This window comes from Labeo rohita, chromosome 3 (genome assembly GCF_022985175.1).
Source record: "Labeo rohita strain BAU-BD-2019 chromosome 3, IGBB_LRoh.1.0, whole genome shotgun sequence".
Classification (NCBI taxonomy): Eukaryota; Metazoa; Chordata; class Actinopteri; order Cypriniformes; family Cyprinidae; genus Labeo; species Labeo rohita.
This window is the reverse complement of record NC_066871.1, coordinates 28,232,119-28,250,685: the sequence shown is the minus strand read 5'-3', so window position 1 is coordinate 28,250,685 and position 18,567 is coordinate 28,232,119. Positions and strand designations below refer to the sequence as shown.

Sequence of the window (18,567 nt, the reverse complement as noted above, 5' to 3'; positions counted from 1 at the left end):
GATGTGACCAAACATAGAAGTTCTTATGGTGTTTGAGGATTTTTTAAAAACCAGGATCAACTATAAAGTGATGATTTATATGAATGTACGCTAAAATATTCTAATAATAGAAATAAACGCTTTGTCTAATAATGCCCTGCTGAAAAAAATATAGATACCATAAAATTTGTAATGGTTTTAATGGAAACTGTAATGGACCCTGTGGATTTCTACTGGTAACTGATCACCTTCTATTGGCGGCTTGTTAAAACTACTAAATCCTAATGGAAAATATCCCACACACTTGCAGAAAACCATTTTTCAATGGTTTTAATGGCTAAAAGTTGATGGTTTGTAATAGTATTTGTAGTGGAAATCATTATAATTACCGTGATGGTTTCTATAGTTTTTTTTTTTTAGCAGGCTCTTTATTAGCCTATTGTTATTATAATTGCATTCATCCCTGGTGAAAAAAACAGCTTATGCTGGTGGGTATGTTTTGATGCTGGTTTAAGCTGGTCCTTAGCTGGTTTATGCTGGTCCTTGACCAGCTAAGGACCAGCTTAAACCAGCAAAGGACCAGCTTAAACCAGCATCAAAACATACCTACCAGCATATGCTGTTTTTTTCACCAGGCAGATGAGGTTGATCCCTGGTGAAAAAACCAGCATATGCTGGTAGTTTAAGGGTCAACAAGTAAATGAGGTGACTTAGTGATTTCTTCCTCTTTTTTTAAAGCACACGTTTAAATAATAATAAAAAAAAAAAAAACACTCGGACACATTTACACAATCACACACCAGATGGCATACACACTAAACTAATAGAAATCTTCCGTGTATGCTCATCGCATATCAGATAAAAGATGTGTAGAAGGAAAAATATGAGAAAAGAATGAAAAGAATTTTTGTGTGTTTTCTGAATGCGACTTTATTTTTTGGAGATGGAGTGATGAGAAATGTAACCAGAATGGATTTATAGTAGCTCATTTCCAAAGCTGTCCATTTTATTTACAAAGGCATTCTCAATCATCAGTATAAGAATAGACAAACACAGCCAAAACCAATACTTTTTGATTTTGTAAGTAAGGTCAAGTATTTGTTCAAGTCTAGCAGTCTCTATGGTATCTAGTAGAGATGCTAAAGCTGACAACAGACTGCTAAACAGCTCTCATTTGCACAATTTAAAACATCCTCTTATAATTTTGCCTCAAGAAGTCACATGTGCTAAGTTATTATGCATCCACCCTTCTCCTTGAAGGGGTTCTTGTCCTCAGGAACTCCTTTTATGAGAGGATCTTCTGCAGCTTTGGCCTCAACCCATTCACAGATCTCCTTTGCGGTTTTAGAGACCTGAGGTAAGAGGGAAAATATGTCAGACTTTTGCCTCATAATGATGTCTTCTTTAAAAAATAAAAATGGTAACACAATGTAAATTTAATTTAATTAGCAAAAACTTACAGGCTCTCTAGTGGTCTTCACCTCCTTCTGAAGTTGTTCCAACTCCATTTTCAGGATGTCCTTATCGGACATATCTCGCGCCATCTTGCCCTGAGCGAAAAAAACAACAAAAAAAAACATTAATTTTAAATTTGTAACAATCACACATTTTTAAAAGATCACATTTTTAAATGCCTCAAAAAAGGATAAAAAATAATGTTCATAGTGTAACAGGAGGAATTTGATGTAAATCCCAGATATAACCCTGGTGAAAAAAACAGCATATGCTGGTAACCAGCATCAAAACATACCTACCAGCATATGCTGTCACCAGGGAAATGTCCCAGTATATCCTTAAAGGTCAAGACAAATCACTTTTAAAGTGCTCCTATTATGGATTTTTGAAAATTACCCTTCATGCAGTGTGTAACATGGCTCTAAGTGAATAAAAACATCCTGCAAAGTTTCAAATCTGAAAGTTCTCTGACCAATCGTTTCGCTAGATAAGACCCTTATTCTTTGGCTGGGCTTGTTTAGAGCCCTTTGAAGCTGCATTGAAACTGCATTTTTAACCTTCAATCCATTGAGCACCACTGAAGTCCACTATATTGGGAAAAATCCTTAAAAACCTTAATTTCTTTGCAACTAAACAAAGAAAGACATGAACATCAACCCACGGAGCTGTGGGTTAGAGTTATGGTGATGGGTGTTCTGTTTCTGAAATGCGCTGCATGCAGTAGACCAATCACAACAGACTGGGTCATCGGAACAATCACCGCAGATTAGCGTCTGGCAAAGGAGTGGTTTGGACAAATGATTCTTTGATGCATGTCAACCTGTTTGGGGACTCCGAAAACCAAAATATGAACCTTTCGTAATCTATAATAGGGGCACTTTAAAAGCTGTTTGACACATGGAACATGTGCCAATTAATCAGAAATGCTAATAATGAGTCTCACTGGAAAAGTAGGTGTTATTGTTCAGAAATAAAGTGGGTGGAACAGATTAAATGCATGATTTGTGTAATACTAAGCTATTGAAAACATCAGCTGAGCCGCAATTGTAAACTGACTGCTATGGTATCTTGATCGTTTAAACAAACTAAACACAGGGTTTTTTTTTTTTTTCTACTGATGACTGGTTAATAGCACGTAACAATTTACACCGGTCATGCAACAAGTCTCAGTTTTTTTAAAATGTAAACGTAAAAACCCGACTTTCATTACATTCTGATTGAGGTGCCAAATTCCTAATATGTGACCCTGGACCGCAAAAGCGTTTTTTAAATTGAGACTTGAAGCATGAATCATGACTCAAATGTTTGGCTGAGATACATCTATTTGAAAATCTGGAATCTGAGGGTGCAAAAAAAATTAAATATTAAAGTATTCCAAATGAAGTTCTTAGCAATGCATATTGCTAATCAAAAATTACATTTTGATATATTTACAAAATATCTTCATGGAACATCATCTTTACTTAATATACTTATTATTTTGGCATAAAAGAAAAATCAATATTTTTAACCCATACAGTGTATTGCTGGCTATTGCTACAAATATACCCATGCTACTTAGGACTGGTTTAGGATCACATATTAAATCAAATCTAATTGTAATAAACAAGTGTATGTCATTAACGCTTGCAATCTTTTTTTCTACCGTAAGTACAGTACTGTAAACAAGGCCTAACTATTTAAGTATTTTATTTTATGAAATGTAATTAGTGTAATTAATGTCACCTGAAATGACAATATATTGTCAAGATCTTTTAACCAAGTATTGTTTCCAAGATGAGCATGATAAAGTAAACATGTACTGTACATGAGCACATTTATGGAAAAACATGCTAGCATAACTCATTTATATGGTTGTGCCATTGGGGTAAGATGATGTTCAGCTGCTGCATTTTGATTGAGAAGATACTGTAGCGTTACAACATTCACAATTCCTCAGTTTATAATGTAATCAAATGTTTATCTTTTTCTCTCTATATTGTTATGTGCATTTAGTCATTCAAATAATTAAACTTTAGACTATGCTTATATAATGTGTATACCGATTTATCACCTACAGCGCTGTTTGTTTTACTCACCTATTGGTCAGCGGGGCAGCCGATGGAGGGAAGGAGTCACTCTCTGCGCTTTAAGGGACCATGTACAGGGTTTGGGGTCCAGTGATGATCTGAGCACTTCGGTCTGCTGCTGTCGCCTCTTCAGGATCACCTCCAGATGGTAAGAGGTGAGGGGGGGTGGAGGCTGATCCCCAACAAGCACACTTCCTTCATCCAGATTCCTGATCAGCTTAAGCCATCTTGGTAATTAATGAGGTCAAATCACCGGGAATCAAGGCAGAGCGGTTTATTTGTAAGAAGAACAGCCTACATGCTCTTACAAGATTTAATTTTATATAATGTCTTGTGCCATGGAAAAAAAATTGGTGCAAAGAGTGGGTATGGAGGATCTAGCTGTGCAGTTGATGTATTGAAGACATTTTAGAGGTCAACATGCCACTGACCTTTTCTAGACTTCAGCACAAGTTAATTTGTGTTGAATAAGATCAGGTAGCCTAGACATGACCGACTGAATGTGTGAGCCAGCTTATAAACAAATCAATTATCCGGTTAACTCAAAACACTTCCAGAACAAATAAGTGGTTGACTGATGGCTTTAGCAGCAGGGTGGCTGACAGGTTTACCTACAATGCTAATCCATAATTTTTATATAATTTAATAAGATTAACATAAATGAGATAACATTTCTGAAGTGAAGTTAATAACTGAATACTGATGAATGAATACTGCACAATATTTATTCAATGTCAGGGTTATTTTCCATAACTACCTTTAACCTTTAACTGAAATTACATGAAAATTGAACGTTAAAAAAATTTGAGATAATTACAATATATACTGTATATATATACAATTGAGGTCAAAAGTTTACATCCCCCTTTCAGAAATCTGAGTATATTATGAGTCCCTTACAGTCATTGTTGGAAAGGATTCAAATACACAAAAATGCTGAAAAACCAAAGAATTTGTGGGACCTGAAGGATTTTTCTGAAGAACAGCAGACAGTTGGACAAACAGTTGGACTGTTCAGGACAAACAAGGGACTCATGAACAACTATCACTAAACAAAAAACACAGCTGTGGATCATTCAGTTAACAACACAGTATTAAGAATCAAGTGTATGTAAACTTTTGAACAGGGTCATTTTAATAAATTCAGCTATTATTTTCTCTTGTGGACTATATGTAAACATCTTTAATGTGAAATATCTTATTCAGGTCAGTACTAAATAACATGCATTTTGTATGATCCCCCTTATTTTGGTAAAATAATTAACATTTTGCAGATTCTGAAGGGGGATGTAAACTTTTTACATCAACTTTAAAAAAAAAAAAAATACTTATTGTAGATTTGGAAACATACATTTGTTACACAGTTCCTTAAATAAATATTTATCAAAAAAAAAGGTATTTATTACAAAATTTCTAATGGTTCATAATATTTAATCAAAATTTATTTTCCATCAACAAGACTGTTAGTAGACTCAAAATGGCCAGATAATCAGCCTAGCTGGTATCCCAGCTCATCATCTATTATAATTGATAATAATAATAGAGATAACTGGCATAGTGATCTCTCTTAAAATAGGGCAGGACCAGTAATATGTGACTGCTGACATAGGGTCTCCTTAATTCAGTCCCTTGCCCTGTAACACAGTCATATTTAGGTGATTGTAAGCAGACACCAATTAATTCATTCTGCGCAGCATTTCAGATACAACCAGAATGATCTGAAATCCTTAATGACTGAGAAATGCAATCCTTGACCTACAAGGATCTTATATTTGTTTTTTTATCTGTGTGATGTCAATGCCAATTAAAGGTCTCATCTGAGTGATCTGTTATCCTGGAGACAAGCCTCTTGCCTTAAGTGCATCACCTTAGCGAATCCCATCACAAGGTCTTGACTGTCTTAATCCAACAGATTAGACTCAGAGATGTCACTCTCACTCTTGATTTTCACTATGAAATATAGAGCAAGGTTATTTATTTCCTCTCCTTGTTTGCTCTTTGTTATTTTTTGATTGTTTATATTCATAATAAGTTTTAAAAAATAGAACACACAGTCCTACGGTTGTACATGAAATTAAATAGTGTTAACTGATTCATCTGAATTTCCCTGACACATGAAATGATATGGAATAGCAGGTGTGTATAAGAACACTTGACAAATTAACTGTTAACTGGCACTGAAACAATATATGTTTATTACACATTCTGTACAGTATATAAAATCATGACATAAAAAAAAAACTTGAAAACACATGGATGTAAATGTAAACGATGAAAACCTGCAGTGTTAATGAAATGACTTTCCACAGTCTGGACGTAATAAATAATTAACATGAGAAATATTGTAAACATATAAATACCTTAAAGAAGTAGTTCACTTCCGGAATATAAATGTACATATAATGCACTCACCCCATTGTCATTCAAGATGTTCATGTCGTAAAGAAATTCTGTTTTTTGATGAAAACATTTTAGGAATTCTATGGTGCCCGCGAGTTTGAACATCCAAAATGCAGCTTCAAAGGTCTCTAAATGATCCCAGCCGGGTCAAGGGTCAAGACAGGTAGGGTATGTCGAAAAACTCACGTCTCGTTTTCTCCTCCAACTTCAAAATTGTTCTGCATGGCTATTTGAACTTTTTTGGTAAAGGGCGTTTGGCCTTCTTTGCACGTTCAAACTCACAGGCACCACTGAAGTCCACTATATGGAGAAAATTCCTGAAATGTTTACATTAAAAAACACAATTTCTTTACGGCTGAAGAAAGAAAGACATGAAAACCATGGATGACAACGGGGTGAGTACATGGTCTGTAAATTTTCGTTCTGGAAATGAGCTACTCAATGCAAATAGCCCGCCTTGTTGGCAGAGGCTATTTACACTAACTCCGTATCAAATATGATTTATGACCTGATTTATGACTGGATTTATGACTGGACATATGACTCTGTCATTGTTGATGGACAGGTAGACATATGTCTAGTGTGTACATGATTAGATTTATGAGTGAATTTATGTGTTTATGACCTCCTCTGTCACCCTGACAGCCATGTCACCAGAGTCCTGTCAGCCCTGAGTGACATGACAGTGTTTGTGTAAATCAAAAGATCAAACCAGATGTTAGATTTGACTTTAATTGGATTTCTGAGTGGTTTTATGATGTTTCATCTCATCCGCTTCCCCGTGTTTTATGGTGTTTGCTTCTTCCAGACCTTTTGGTAACAGTCTGGGGTTTTAGGTTTTGTCTTGATTGTGGAAAAATGGCTGAGTAAATGTGTGTGTATTGCCAGCTCAAGAGGATCAGTTTGTTGTAAGATCACTACGGTATATGCTAATGTTTAGATACCAGCCTACTGGGGCCCCATTTACATCTACCCCCACGTGCAAGGACACAAACCCCCTAACACAAACCCTAACACCATAAGCAGAGGCCAACGCAAAGATTCAAATGTATGATAAAGAATTAAACAAAATAAACTTTTCAAAATAAAAAAAAAAAGACTTTTATTAAACTGTCACCCATCTCCTCAGCAGGACGCCTAAGTTTACTTCACCGTATTACAAATAGATCCTAAACTAATCATGACAAAACTGTATATCGTTGGAAAGGTCTAAGACACCTAAATAGATATTTGGCCACTGTTTGTGCTACAAATTATGTAGGAAAAGTAATAGATTAAGTAATGACAAGAGCGCACCTCAAAAATCTACATCATAACAGGAGTTCTGAGCTTTTTCACAAAAACAAAAAAAAAAAAAAAAAAAAAAAAACATTCTTTGTTGCCTTTTAGAAATCGTAAGAAATTATATATCAGTTGAAAACTTTGGGTCTCAAAATGTATCCTTTTTGAGAAATCAGACATTGCATTACCATGGAAAATGTACATCAAAATCATATTACAAAATGTTTTTGTTCATGAATTATAAAAATGTAAGTTTTGGCATTTTCACATTTTCATGTTCAAAATGGGGGTGACCGTTAAAGGGTTAATAAATCTATGACATTTCTTAATTGATGAAAGTATTCATCCTGTTTTAATATTAATACAAGTAGTTTTTCATTTTAAAGATCATACCAGTTTCCTTTCAAACAAACTTCTCCTAAGCCACAGGAAAATGTTTCTTTACTTTAGTTTATTTTATTTAGTTATTCTCACTTCATTAATTTAATTTATTTATTCACTCTTTGATTTTTGTCGGTCTTAGAACTTACAACCTGTTATATCAGTTGAAAAGTGCTTATGTATGTACATGTAGGTAGTTAAATATCAAGGTGAATGCAAATGTTTTGTTCCACGCTACACAATAAAACAAGAGAGGATTTTCTTCCCGTAAGACTTGCGGACTGGTAGTTAAAACACACGTTCAGGCGCATGTAGTTAATCGTCTAAATTTAACAACATCACACGAAATGTAAAAAGCTTGTATCACAGTCTAATAAAACAGAGAAACAGTGGGGGTCTACGATCATCAATGCATGTCTTATCAGATCAGCCAATGTTGTAAAACTCTAAGGATGGTTTCTGGGGGTTTGCGACTCATTTACAGTCTGATTGAGGGATCTTGCATTTTTAACTTTTTTGTGGGGGTGTGTCAGGTGAAGTTCAGTGATCAAAACAGATATTTTTTCCAAGATGTTCAGTGATCAAAAGGGTATCTACTCCAACCATTTATGGTATACACCTGTGACCACAGCTGGGTCTACCAGTTTGTGAATATTGCCAAAAAGTTCCTTTTTGGCAATTGAACCTTTTTTACAACACACAGCTGGATCTGTGTGAGGGGCATCTGGTAAATTGTTAGGTAAAGCTGAAGAAGAAAATACTTTGTCTAAGAAAAACAGGAATGTTTATAATGTGGATCTGTTGAATGTGGTTTCAACTGATGTTCAGGATGGGGTTAGATAGATAAAGGAAAAGTCGATAACAACAAACTTAAATAGGGACAAAGGTGATTGTTTTAACAAACCGCTGTATGCTGTTGGGAAATTCTTGTTTCATTTTAGTGAATATTGTTTGTTTAGTTACATTTGTTATCTCTTTATATTCACTCCTAGATTTTTCAGTCCTCAACACAAGCACAGACACATACACAAGCACTCACACAAACACAAACATATATACAAACTCAAACAAACAAACAAAAACTCAAACACAAAACATGCACGCAAAAACAAACAACAAACATACATGTAAACACAAACACAAATGCAAACTCGAACACAAACATACATACAAACTCAAGCACAAAATGGCAAACATAAATGCAAACGCAAACATACATGCAACTAAAACACAAACATACATGCAAACTAAAACAAACACACATGTAAACACAAACATACATTCAAATTCAAACGCAAACACAAAACATAAATGAAAACCCAAACACAAACATACATACAAACTCCAGCACAAAATGGTAAACATAATTGCAAACGCAAACATACATGCAAAAAACACAAACACAAACAACATGAAAACAAACACAAAAGACAAAGACACATGCAAACACAAACATCCATGCAAACTTAAACACAAAATGGCAAACATAAATGCAAACACAAACATAATGCAACAAAACACAAACACAAAACACAAACATAAATGCAAACAAACAAACACATGCAAACAAATAAACAAAATGCAAACACAAACATATGCAAACTTAAACACAAAATGGCAAACATAAACATAAACACAAACATACATGTAAACAAAACATAAACAAACACAAACATAAATGCAAACTCAAATGCAAACACAAACATACATAAAACACAAACATAAAATGCAAACATAAATGCAAACACAAACATAAAAAACAAACACAAACACAAAATGCAAAAAAAAAACAAAAAAACAAACATACAAACACAAACATCATACATGCAAACTTAAACACAAAATGGCAAACATAATTGCAAACACAAACATTCATGCAACTAAAACACAAAATGGCAAACATAATTGCAAACACAAACATACATGCAACTAAAACACAAACACAAACATAATGCAAACACAAACAAAAAAAGCATGCAAACAAACAAAACATAAATGTAAACATGTACATAAACACAAACACGCACGTAAACACAAACATAAATGCAAACTCAAACGCAAACATAAATGTAAACACAAACAAACATAAATGTAAACACAAACATAACAAACACAAACATGCACGCAAAATCCACCTGATGATGGAAAACCGTAAGATTAAATAACGATGTAACTTTTGTTTTAACAAATAAGTTTTGTAGATTTTTAGATCTTTCAGACCTAAAGCCATGATGAGGATTAGAAGTTGTCAAATGATCCTCTGGTGAGTGCAAGGCACTTAGACCTAAATATACTAAAAATTTGCTGTCGTAAACTTGTCTGCAACAAAAGAATGTCTTAAACAAGGTGCAACAAGTGACCCCATCTTTACATCAGATTCGATTTTCTTTCTGACTTTAAAATGCTATTATTATCCATGCTGTTTAAATGCATCATATTTATTGTCACACTGTAATGCTATATTTTATTGAAATACAAACAACTGTCTTTTAGTTTTATTTGACTAAGATTTGATCAAATAATTGACAGAATAAATGATCAAGTATTCGATAAGACCGTCTTGTCACCCCAAGCTGATGCGTCTGACGATTTGTGATGACATTAATATCTTACTTATACAGATGTGTTAAGATGTTAAGTATGTGTAAAAATATTTGTAAAGTTCAATATTACTGTTAAAACAGTTTAAAAAGCATGTTTTTGTGTAACAGTGTCCTGAGACAAATGGAAATAGAATGTATGAAAGCCTCTTCTTTTAAGATATTTGTAATGCAGACTAAAAAAAAACTTTAGATTGACAACTGTGGTTATTCTCTTGAACATGTATACAGTAACCAGTGGGTTCATGAAACATTATTGTATAAATACATAACCTTATGTAAATTCATCATGATCATAACATAAAAATCAATAAAAAAAAAACTTTTTTTTCAATACCATCTCTCTCTCTCTCTCTCACACACACACAGCTTTTTCAGCGGCCCACAAACTGCCAACAACATCCTCAAGTTTGTTTTATCATTCAGCTGTAGCTGAGACCCTAATGAAATTATTTTTTGCATTATTACAAGTACAGATGCTGAAAGAGTTCATTAACCTGTTTATCCCAATAATATCACTTAAGACTAGTTTGACAAACACCGTTCTAACAGCAAGTACAACCGTTGCAGATTTGTGTTCATGGGTTCTCTTTGTTCATTAACCTCAGTATTTGCATTTGCTTAATTTAATGAAGAATTTACCAAAAATTTTGAATATAGAATGCTACACAAGGATCTTTGAAAATGCTTTATCTGGAAATATACATGTAGCACTCAGAATAATTTAAGACTGCTTACTTTAAAATAAAACTACAATTGACACATTAACATTTTACAACACTGTGAGATCTTTTACAACACTGTGAGATCTCGACTGATTTGTACAAAATTAAATAAAAATTCTATTAGAAATTATACTTTGATTTACCAGCAAGATACTTTAGCCCATTGTTTGCAAGAAAATATGTGAGGTAATTTAAAAGATAATAATCTCACTAAATGTGTCAAACTATCTGATGTTTTAAGACTACTGAAGGTGTCACGTTCTTGTTTTTTTTTCACACCTACTGAGTCCTACCTACATTCACAATTGGTATTTAAATAAGGTTTAGCAGGGGACATAGTTAACCACTGAAGACATTCTGCATTCTCCAGTGACAATGGCGGCCTCCGGTCCAAACAGTCCTGAAACATCTAGAAGAATGATGTGTGTAACACCAACAAGACGTGTTGTTGAAATGAGAGAGGAGCTGACTTTTGCACCAAGGAAAAGTCAAGGGAAGAGTCTAAAAAGATTTTCTGTGAAGATGATGATTTTGTGAAACAAGATTTCCCAGTGTCTGATGATCGTGTGGGAAGATTTGTGTTTGACAAAGAGTTGCAGATTGTGAAACTCTACATTTTGGAATCTTACAAAGAATATACATCTGAATGTGACTATCTGCTTTTGACTGCCATAGACTGGGCATATTTCTACAATCAAATTTGGAGAGAATTCAGTTTTGGTGGAAAAGTCTGGTACTACTTCCAGTGGGATGGATCAACACCAGGTATGCGGTATCGTGCAACAAAGCCACCAGACTACATTTCTATATCATCCTGCTGGAATAAAACACTTCATGACCAAAATTACCTTATGTTGGTAAATAAATGCAACAAGGACTCTGAAACAGACATTTTGTCTCAAAGCAGCGACGAATCTGACTCCGAGTATGATCGCGACTGGCCTACTCCAGAGGACAATCCCTTTGAATGCTGCAAAACGAGTCTATGTTTTGACCAGAGTGACGTACCTGTTTTACACACCATTTTCTCAACAATAGACAAGCTGTTTAAGTTGAGTTGAATTTAAACATTGCTGAATATCGAGTAAGTGTTTAATCCTGATGACTCGGATCAATATGTTTTGAATAGAGCCATGCGTTATAGCAAAACTATATGGTAAATACTCTATTTGCACATCGATACTGTAAAGGATTGAGTCCTTTCTTCTGTTTCCATGTTACAATCTCAGCATTCCTTGCTGTATGTTTAATTGTTTAATAAAAAGTTATTGGATTAGATTTTCCCTTGCCTCTAAGACTCTTTTATTCAAATTGTATCATATGTTTAAAAGGTGTAAGCCTATTTTGAAACACATTAAAAATATTGTTGATGTACAGTGTTGAATGAATTCATCACATTTGTAATTTATTTAAAATATTTTAATATGGAATTGTCACTAAAGTCTTTAACTGTACTTAGCATCTTAACATTATCTTTGGTATAAAAGGCAACCAAAAAAAAAAAAAAAAAAATAAATAATAATAATAATTTTTTTTATGAAATATTGCTTTAAACCTCATTGTGATTACAGACATTCCCACCTCTGTTAATAACAGAAAATCACATTGTTTTCAAAACTGATATTATTGCATCCCTTTCTAATGTTAGGAAATTCAAAAGTAGCCTATGTAATTTTAATAGAACCACATGTCTTCTTTAGTGATACAAGCTCAGAAACATGTATAACCTGTTGAAGTTTTAATATTGCATACTTGCTTGTTGCCATGATGGGTATTGAAATGTTATTTATTTATTTCTCATTTTAAACAGTATAGATGATTACTTAATGGTAATTCAATTTGGGAACACAACTGTGTATGTCAGATCATAAACCCCCAAAAACTATGCATGGGGGTCTTGCTTTGGTGTTACCACCCCTCATAGACCACACACCACCACTTTGCCATCCTAAAAATTATTTTCTAGGTCTGCTATTGTCCTGGATAGTCTAAAACAGTGCAGATAGTAATTTGAAATAAATAAAATTTTGCAATTGAATAAAAAGATTCAGACAGAGGCCTGTTTGAGTAACATTCACGTCTGTCACAAGTTTTCACCGCTTACATGCACCCAACTACCCAAAACCTGTAACTCTATCGTAATTATTTAAAATACACATAAGCTTTATGCCTGACACTTTGTAACGGACTAAAACTAATATTTAAGCTAAACAAACAATGAAGTATCGGTGCATGAAACTTGGACCACAAACATCATTAACTTAAATGAACAAAAGACATTAATCAGCTATACATGTTCATGTACAGTTAACTTTAGTTAAATATTCCACTGATATAAAATGACCCTGAGTTGTTGGAAAAGAAATGTATACTGACATCACTGCGAGATGACTGGAAGTATATATCATGAAGTCTGTCACCAGAGAGGAAGTCTGTATTTATATATATATATATATATATATATATATATATATATATATATATATATATATTTTTTTTTTTTTTTTTTTTTTGCCTTTTATACCAAAGATAATGTTAAGATGCTAAGTACAGTTAAAGACTTTAGTGACAATTCCATATTAAAATATTTTAAATAAATTACAAATGTGATGAATTCATTCAACACTGTACATCAACAATATTTTTAATGTGTTTCAAAATAGGCTTACACCTTTTAAACATATGATACAATTTGAATAAAAGAGTCTTAGAGGCAAGGGAAAATCTAATCCAATAACTTTTTATTAAACAATTAAACATACAGCAAGGAATGCTGAGATTGTAACATGGAAACAGAAGAAAGGACTCAATCCTTTACAGTATCGATGTGCAAATAGAGTATTTACCATATAGTTTTGCTATAACGCATGGCTCTATTCAAAACATATTGATCCGAGTCATCAGGATTAAACACTTACTCGATATTCAGCAATGTTTAAATTCAACTCAACTTAAACAGCTTGTCTATTGTTGAGAAAATGGTGTGTAAAACAGGTACGTCACTCTGGTCAAAACATAGACTCGTTTTGCAGCATTCAAAGGGATTGTCCTCTGGAGTAGGCCAGTCGCGATCATACTCGGAGTCAGATTCGTCACTGCTTTGAGACAAAATGTCTGTTTCAGAGTCCTTGTTGCATTTATTTACCAACATAAGGTAATTTTGGTCATGAAGTGTTTTATTCCAGCAGGATGATATAGAAATGTAGTCTGGTGGCTTTGTTGCACGATACCGCATACCTGGTGTTGATCCATCCCACTGGAAGTAGTACCAGACTTTTCCACCAAAACTGAATTCTCTCCAAATTTGATTGTAGAAATATGCCCAGTCTATGGCAGTCAAAAGCAGATAGTCACATTCAGATGTATATTCTTTGTAAGATTCCAAAATGTAGAGTTTCACAATCTGCAACTCTTTGTCAAACACAAATCTTCCCACACGATCATCAGACACTGGGAAATCTTGTTTCACAAAATCTTCATCTTCACAGAAAATCTTTTTTAGACTCTTCCCTTGACTTTTCCTTGGTGCAAAAGTCAGCTCCTCTCTCATTTCAACAACACGTCTTGTTGGTGTTACACACATCATTCTTCTAGATGTTTCAGGACTGTTTGGACCGGAGGCCGCCATTGTCACACTGGAGAATGCAGAATGTCTTCAGTGGTTAACTATGTCCCCTGCTAAACCTTATTTAAATACCAATTGTGAATGTAGGTAGGACTCAGTAGGTGTGAAAAAAAAAACCAAGAACGTGACACCTTCAGTAGTCTTAAAACATCAGATAGTTTGACACATTTAGTGAGATTATTATCTTTTAAATTACCTCACATATTTTCTTGCAAACAATGGGCTAAAGTATCTTGCTGGTAAATCAAAGTATAATTTCTAATAGAATTTTTATTTAATTTTGTACAAATCAGTCGAGATCTCACAGTCTTGTAAAATGTTAATGTGTTAATTGTAGTTTTATTTTAAAGTAAGCAGTCTTAAATTATTCTGAGTGCTACATGTATATTTCCAGATAAAGCATTTTCAAAGATCCTTGTGTAGCATTCTATATTCAAAATTTTTGGTAAATACTTCATTAAATTAAGCAAATGCAAATACTGAGGTTAATGAACAAAGAGAAGCCATGAACACAAATCTGCAACGGTTGTACTTGTTGTTAGAACGGTGTTTGTCAAACTAGTCTTAAGTGATATTATTCACATTAAACAGGTTAATGAACTCTTTCAGCATCTGTACTTGTAATAATGCATAAAATAATTTCATTAGGGTCTCAGCTACAGCTGAATGATAAAACAAACTTGAGGATGTTGTTGGCCGTTTGTGGGCCGCTGAAAAAGCTGTGTGTGTGTGTGTGTGAGAGAGTTTGAAAGAAAAATGTTTTGGGATAAAAATGTTTTGCTACATTTGCTACAGATGATTTTACTACAAACTATAAGCACTCTAACTTAGAAAACATAACCCTATTTTTTTTTTTAATATGTTATGATCATGATGAATTTACATGGTTATGTATTTATACAATAATGTTTCATGAACCCACTGGTTACTGTATACATGTTCAAGAGAATAACCACAGTTGTCAATCTAAAGTTTTTTTAGTCTGCATTACAAATATCTTAAAAGAAGAGGCTTTCATACATTCTATTTCCATTTGTCTCAGGACACTGTTACACAAAAACATGCTTTTTAAACTGTTTTAACAGTAATATTGAACTTTACAAATATTTTTACACATACTTAACATCTTAACACATCTGTATCAGTAAGATATTAATGTCATCACAAATCGTCAGACGCATCAGCTTGGGGTGACAAGACGGTCTTATCGAATACTTGATCATTTATTCTGTCAATTATTTGATCAAATCTTAGTCAAATAAAACTAAAAGACAGTTGTTTGTATTTTAATAAAATATAGCATTACAGTGTGACAATAAATATGATGCATTTAAACAGCATGGATAATAATAGCATTTTAAAGTCAGAAAGAAAATCGAATCTGATGTAAAGATGGGGTCACTTGTTGCACCTTGTTTAAGACATTCTTTTGTTGCAGACAAGTTTACGACAGCAAATTTTTAGTATATTTAGGTCTAAGTGCCTTGCACTCACCAGAGGATCATTTGACAACTTCTAATCCTCATCATGGCTTTAGGTCTGAAAGATCTAAAATCTACAAAACTTATTTGTTAAAACAAAAGTTACATCGTTATTTAATCTTACGGTTTTCCATCATCAGGTGGATTTTGCGTGCATGTTTGTGTTTGTTATGTTTGTGTTTATTTATGTTTGCGTTTGAGTTTGCATGTATGTTTGTGTTTACGTGCGTGTTTGTGTTTATGTTTTTGTGTTTACATTTATGTTTGTGTTTGAGTTTGCATGCTTTGTTTGTGTTTGCATGTATGTTTGTGTTTGTGTTTTAGTTGCATGTATGTTTGTGTTTGCAATTATGTTTGCCATTTTGTTTTTTGTTGTTTTGTTTGTTTTTGTGTTTGTTGTTTGTTTTTGTGTTTGCATTTTGTTTGCATGTGTTTGTGTTTGCATGTTGTTTGCCATTTTGTGTTTGTTTTTGCATGTATGTTTGTGTTTGTTTGTGTTGTTTGCATTTGCATTTGATAGTTTTTGTGTTTGTGTTTGTTTGCATTTTTGTGTGTTTTGAGTTTGCCATTTTGTGTTTAAGTTTGCATGGATGTTTGTTTTGTTTTTGCATTTGTTTTGTTTTTGCATGTTTGTTTGTGTGTTTGCATGTTTGTGTTTGCGTTTTGTTTGTGTTTTGTTGAGTTTGTATGTATGTTTGTTTGCATTTATGTTTGTTTGCATTTGATTTGCATTTATGTTTGTGTTTGTGTTTGAGTTTGCATTTGTTTGTGTTTGTTTGTTTGCATGTATGTTTGTGTTTGTGTTTGTTTTTGTGTTGTATGTTTGTGTTTGTGTTTGCATTTATGTTTGCCATTTTGTGTTTAAGTTTGCATGGATGTTTGTGTTTGCATGTGTCTTTGTCTTTTGTGTTTGTTTTTGCATGTATGTTTGCGTTTGCATTTATGTTTGTGTTTGCATTTTGTTTTGTTTGAGTTTGTATGTATGTTTGTGTTTGGGTTTGCATTTATGTTTTGTGTTTGCATTTGAATTTGAATGTATGTTTGTGTTTACATGTGTGTTTGTTTTAGTTTGCATGTATGTTTGTGTTTTAGTTGCATGTATGTTTGCGTTTGCATTTATGTTTGCCATTTTGTGCTTGAGTTTGTATGTATGTTTGTGTTCGAGTTTGCATTTGTGTTTGTGTTTACATGTGAGTTTGTTGTTTGTTTTTACGTGCATGTTTGTTTGTTTGTTGTTTGTTTTTGTGTTTTGAGTTTGTTTGAGTTTGTATATGTTTGTGTTTGTGTGAGTGCTTGTGTATGTGTCTGTGCTTGTGTTGAGGACTGAAAAATCTAGGAGTGAATATAAAGAGATAACAAATGTAACTAAACAAACAATATTCACTAAAATGAAACAAGAATTTCCCAACAGCATACAGCGGTTTGTTAAAACAATCACCTTTGTCCCTATTTAAGTTTGTTGTTATCGACTTTTCCTTTATCTATCTAACCCCATCCTGAACATCAGTTGAAACCACATTCAACAGATCCACATTATAAACATTCCTGTTTTTCTTAGACAAAGTATTTTCTTCTTCAACTTTACCTAACAATTTACCAGATGCCCCTCACACAGATCCAGCTGTGTGTTGTAAAAAAGGTTCAATGCACATCTTATGACCTACTGAACTTTTTGGCAATATTCACAAAACTGGTAGACCCAGCTGTGGTCACAGGTGTATACCATAAATGGTTGGAATAGATACCCTTTTGATCACTGAACATCTTGGAAAAAATATCTGTTTTGATCACTGAACTTCACCTGACACACCCCCACAAAAAGTGTAAATGAGTCGCAAACCCCCAGAAACCATCTTTAGAGTTTTACAACATTGGCTGATCTGATAAGACATGCATTGATGATCGTAGACCCCCACTCACCAACCTCTCTGTTTTATTAGACTGTGATACAATCTTTTTACATTTCGTGCGAAGTTGTTAAATTTAGACGATTAACTACATGCGGCTAAACGTGTGTTTTAACTACCAGTCCGCAAGTCTTACGGGAAGAAAATCCTCTCTTGTTTTATTGTGTAGCGTGGAACAAAACATTTGCATTCACCTTGATATTTAACTACCTACATGTACATACATAAGCACTTTTCAACTGATATAACAGGTTGTAAGTTCTAAGACCGACAAAAATCAAAGAGTGAATAAATAAATTAAATTAATGAAGTGAGAATAACTAAATAAAATAAACTAAAGTAAAGAAACATTTTCCTGTGGCTTAGGAGAAGTTTGTTTGAAAGGAAACTGGTATGATCTTTAAAATGAAAAACTACTTGTATTAATATTAAAACAGGATGAATACTTTCATCAATTAAGAAATGTCATAGATTTATTAACCCTTTAACGGTCACCTCCATTTTGAACATAGACTTGAAAATGCCAAAATGCCAAAACTTACATTTTTATAATTCATGAACGAAAACATTTTGTAATATGACTTTGATGTACATTTTCCATGGTAATGCAATGTCTGATTTTAAAAAAAAAGATACATTTTCAGACCCAAAGTTTTCAACTGAT

The 18,567-nt window shown here is 33.5% G+C and overlaps 1 protein-coding gene across 1 annotated transcript; it reads right to left on the bottom strand.

Annotated features, from left to right (window-relative positions):
* Positions 1 to 891: 891 nt before the first annotated feature.
* On the bottom strand, positions 892 to 3,677 carry gngt2a (guanine nucleotide binding protein (G protein), gamma transducing activity polypeptide 2a). The gene is made up of 3 exons (XM_051103648.1): positions 3,513 to 3,677; positions 1,440 to 1,529; positions 892 to 1,331 (listed from the first exon to the last, which is right to left on the bottom strand). Exons 2-3 carry the CDS (start codon positions 1,521 to 1,523, stop codon positions 1,206 to 1,208), a joined length of 210 nt encoding a protein of 69 aa, XP_050959605.1. The 5' UTR covers positions 1,524 to 1,529; positions 3,513 to 3,677; the 3' UTR covers positions 892 to 1,205.
* Between the last annotated feature and the right edge of the window lie 14,890 nt (positions 3,678 to 18,567).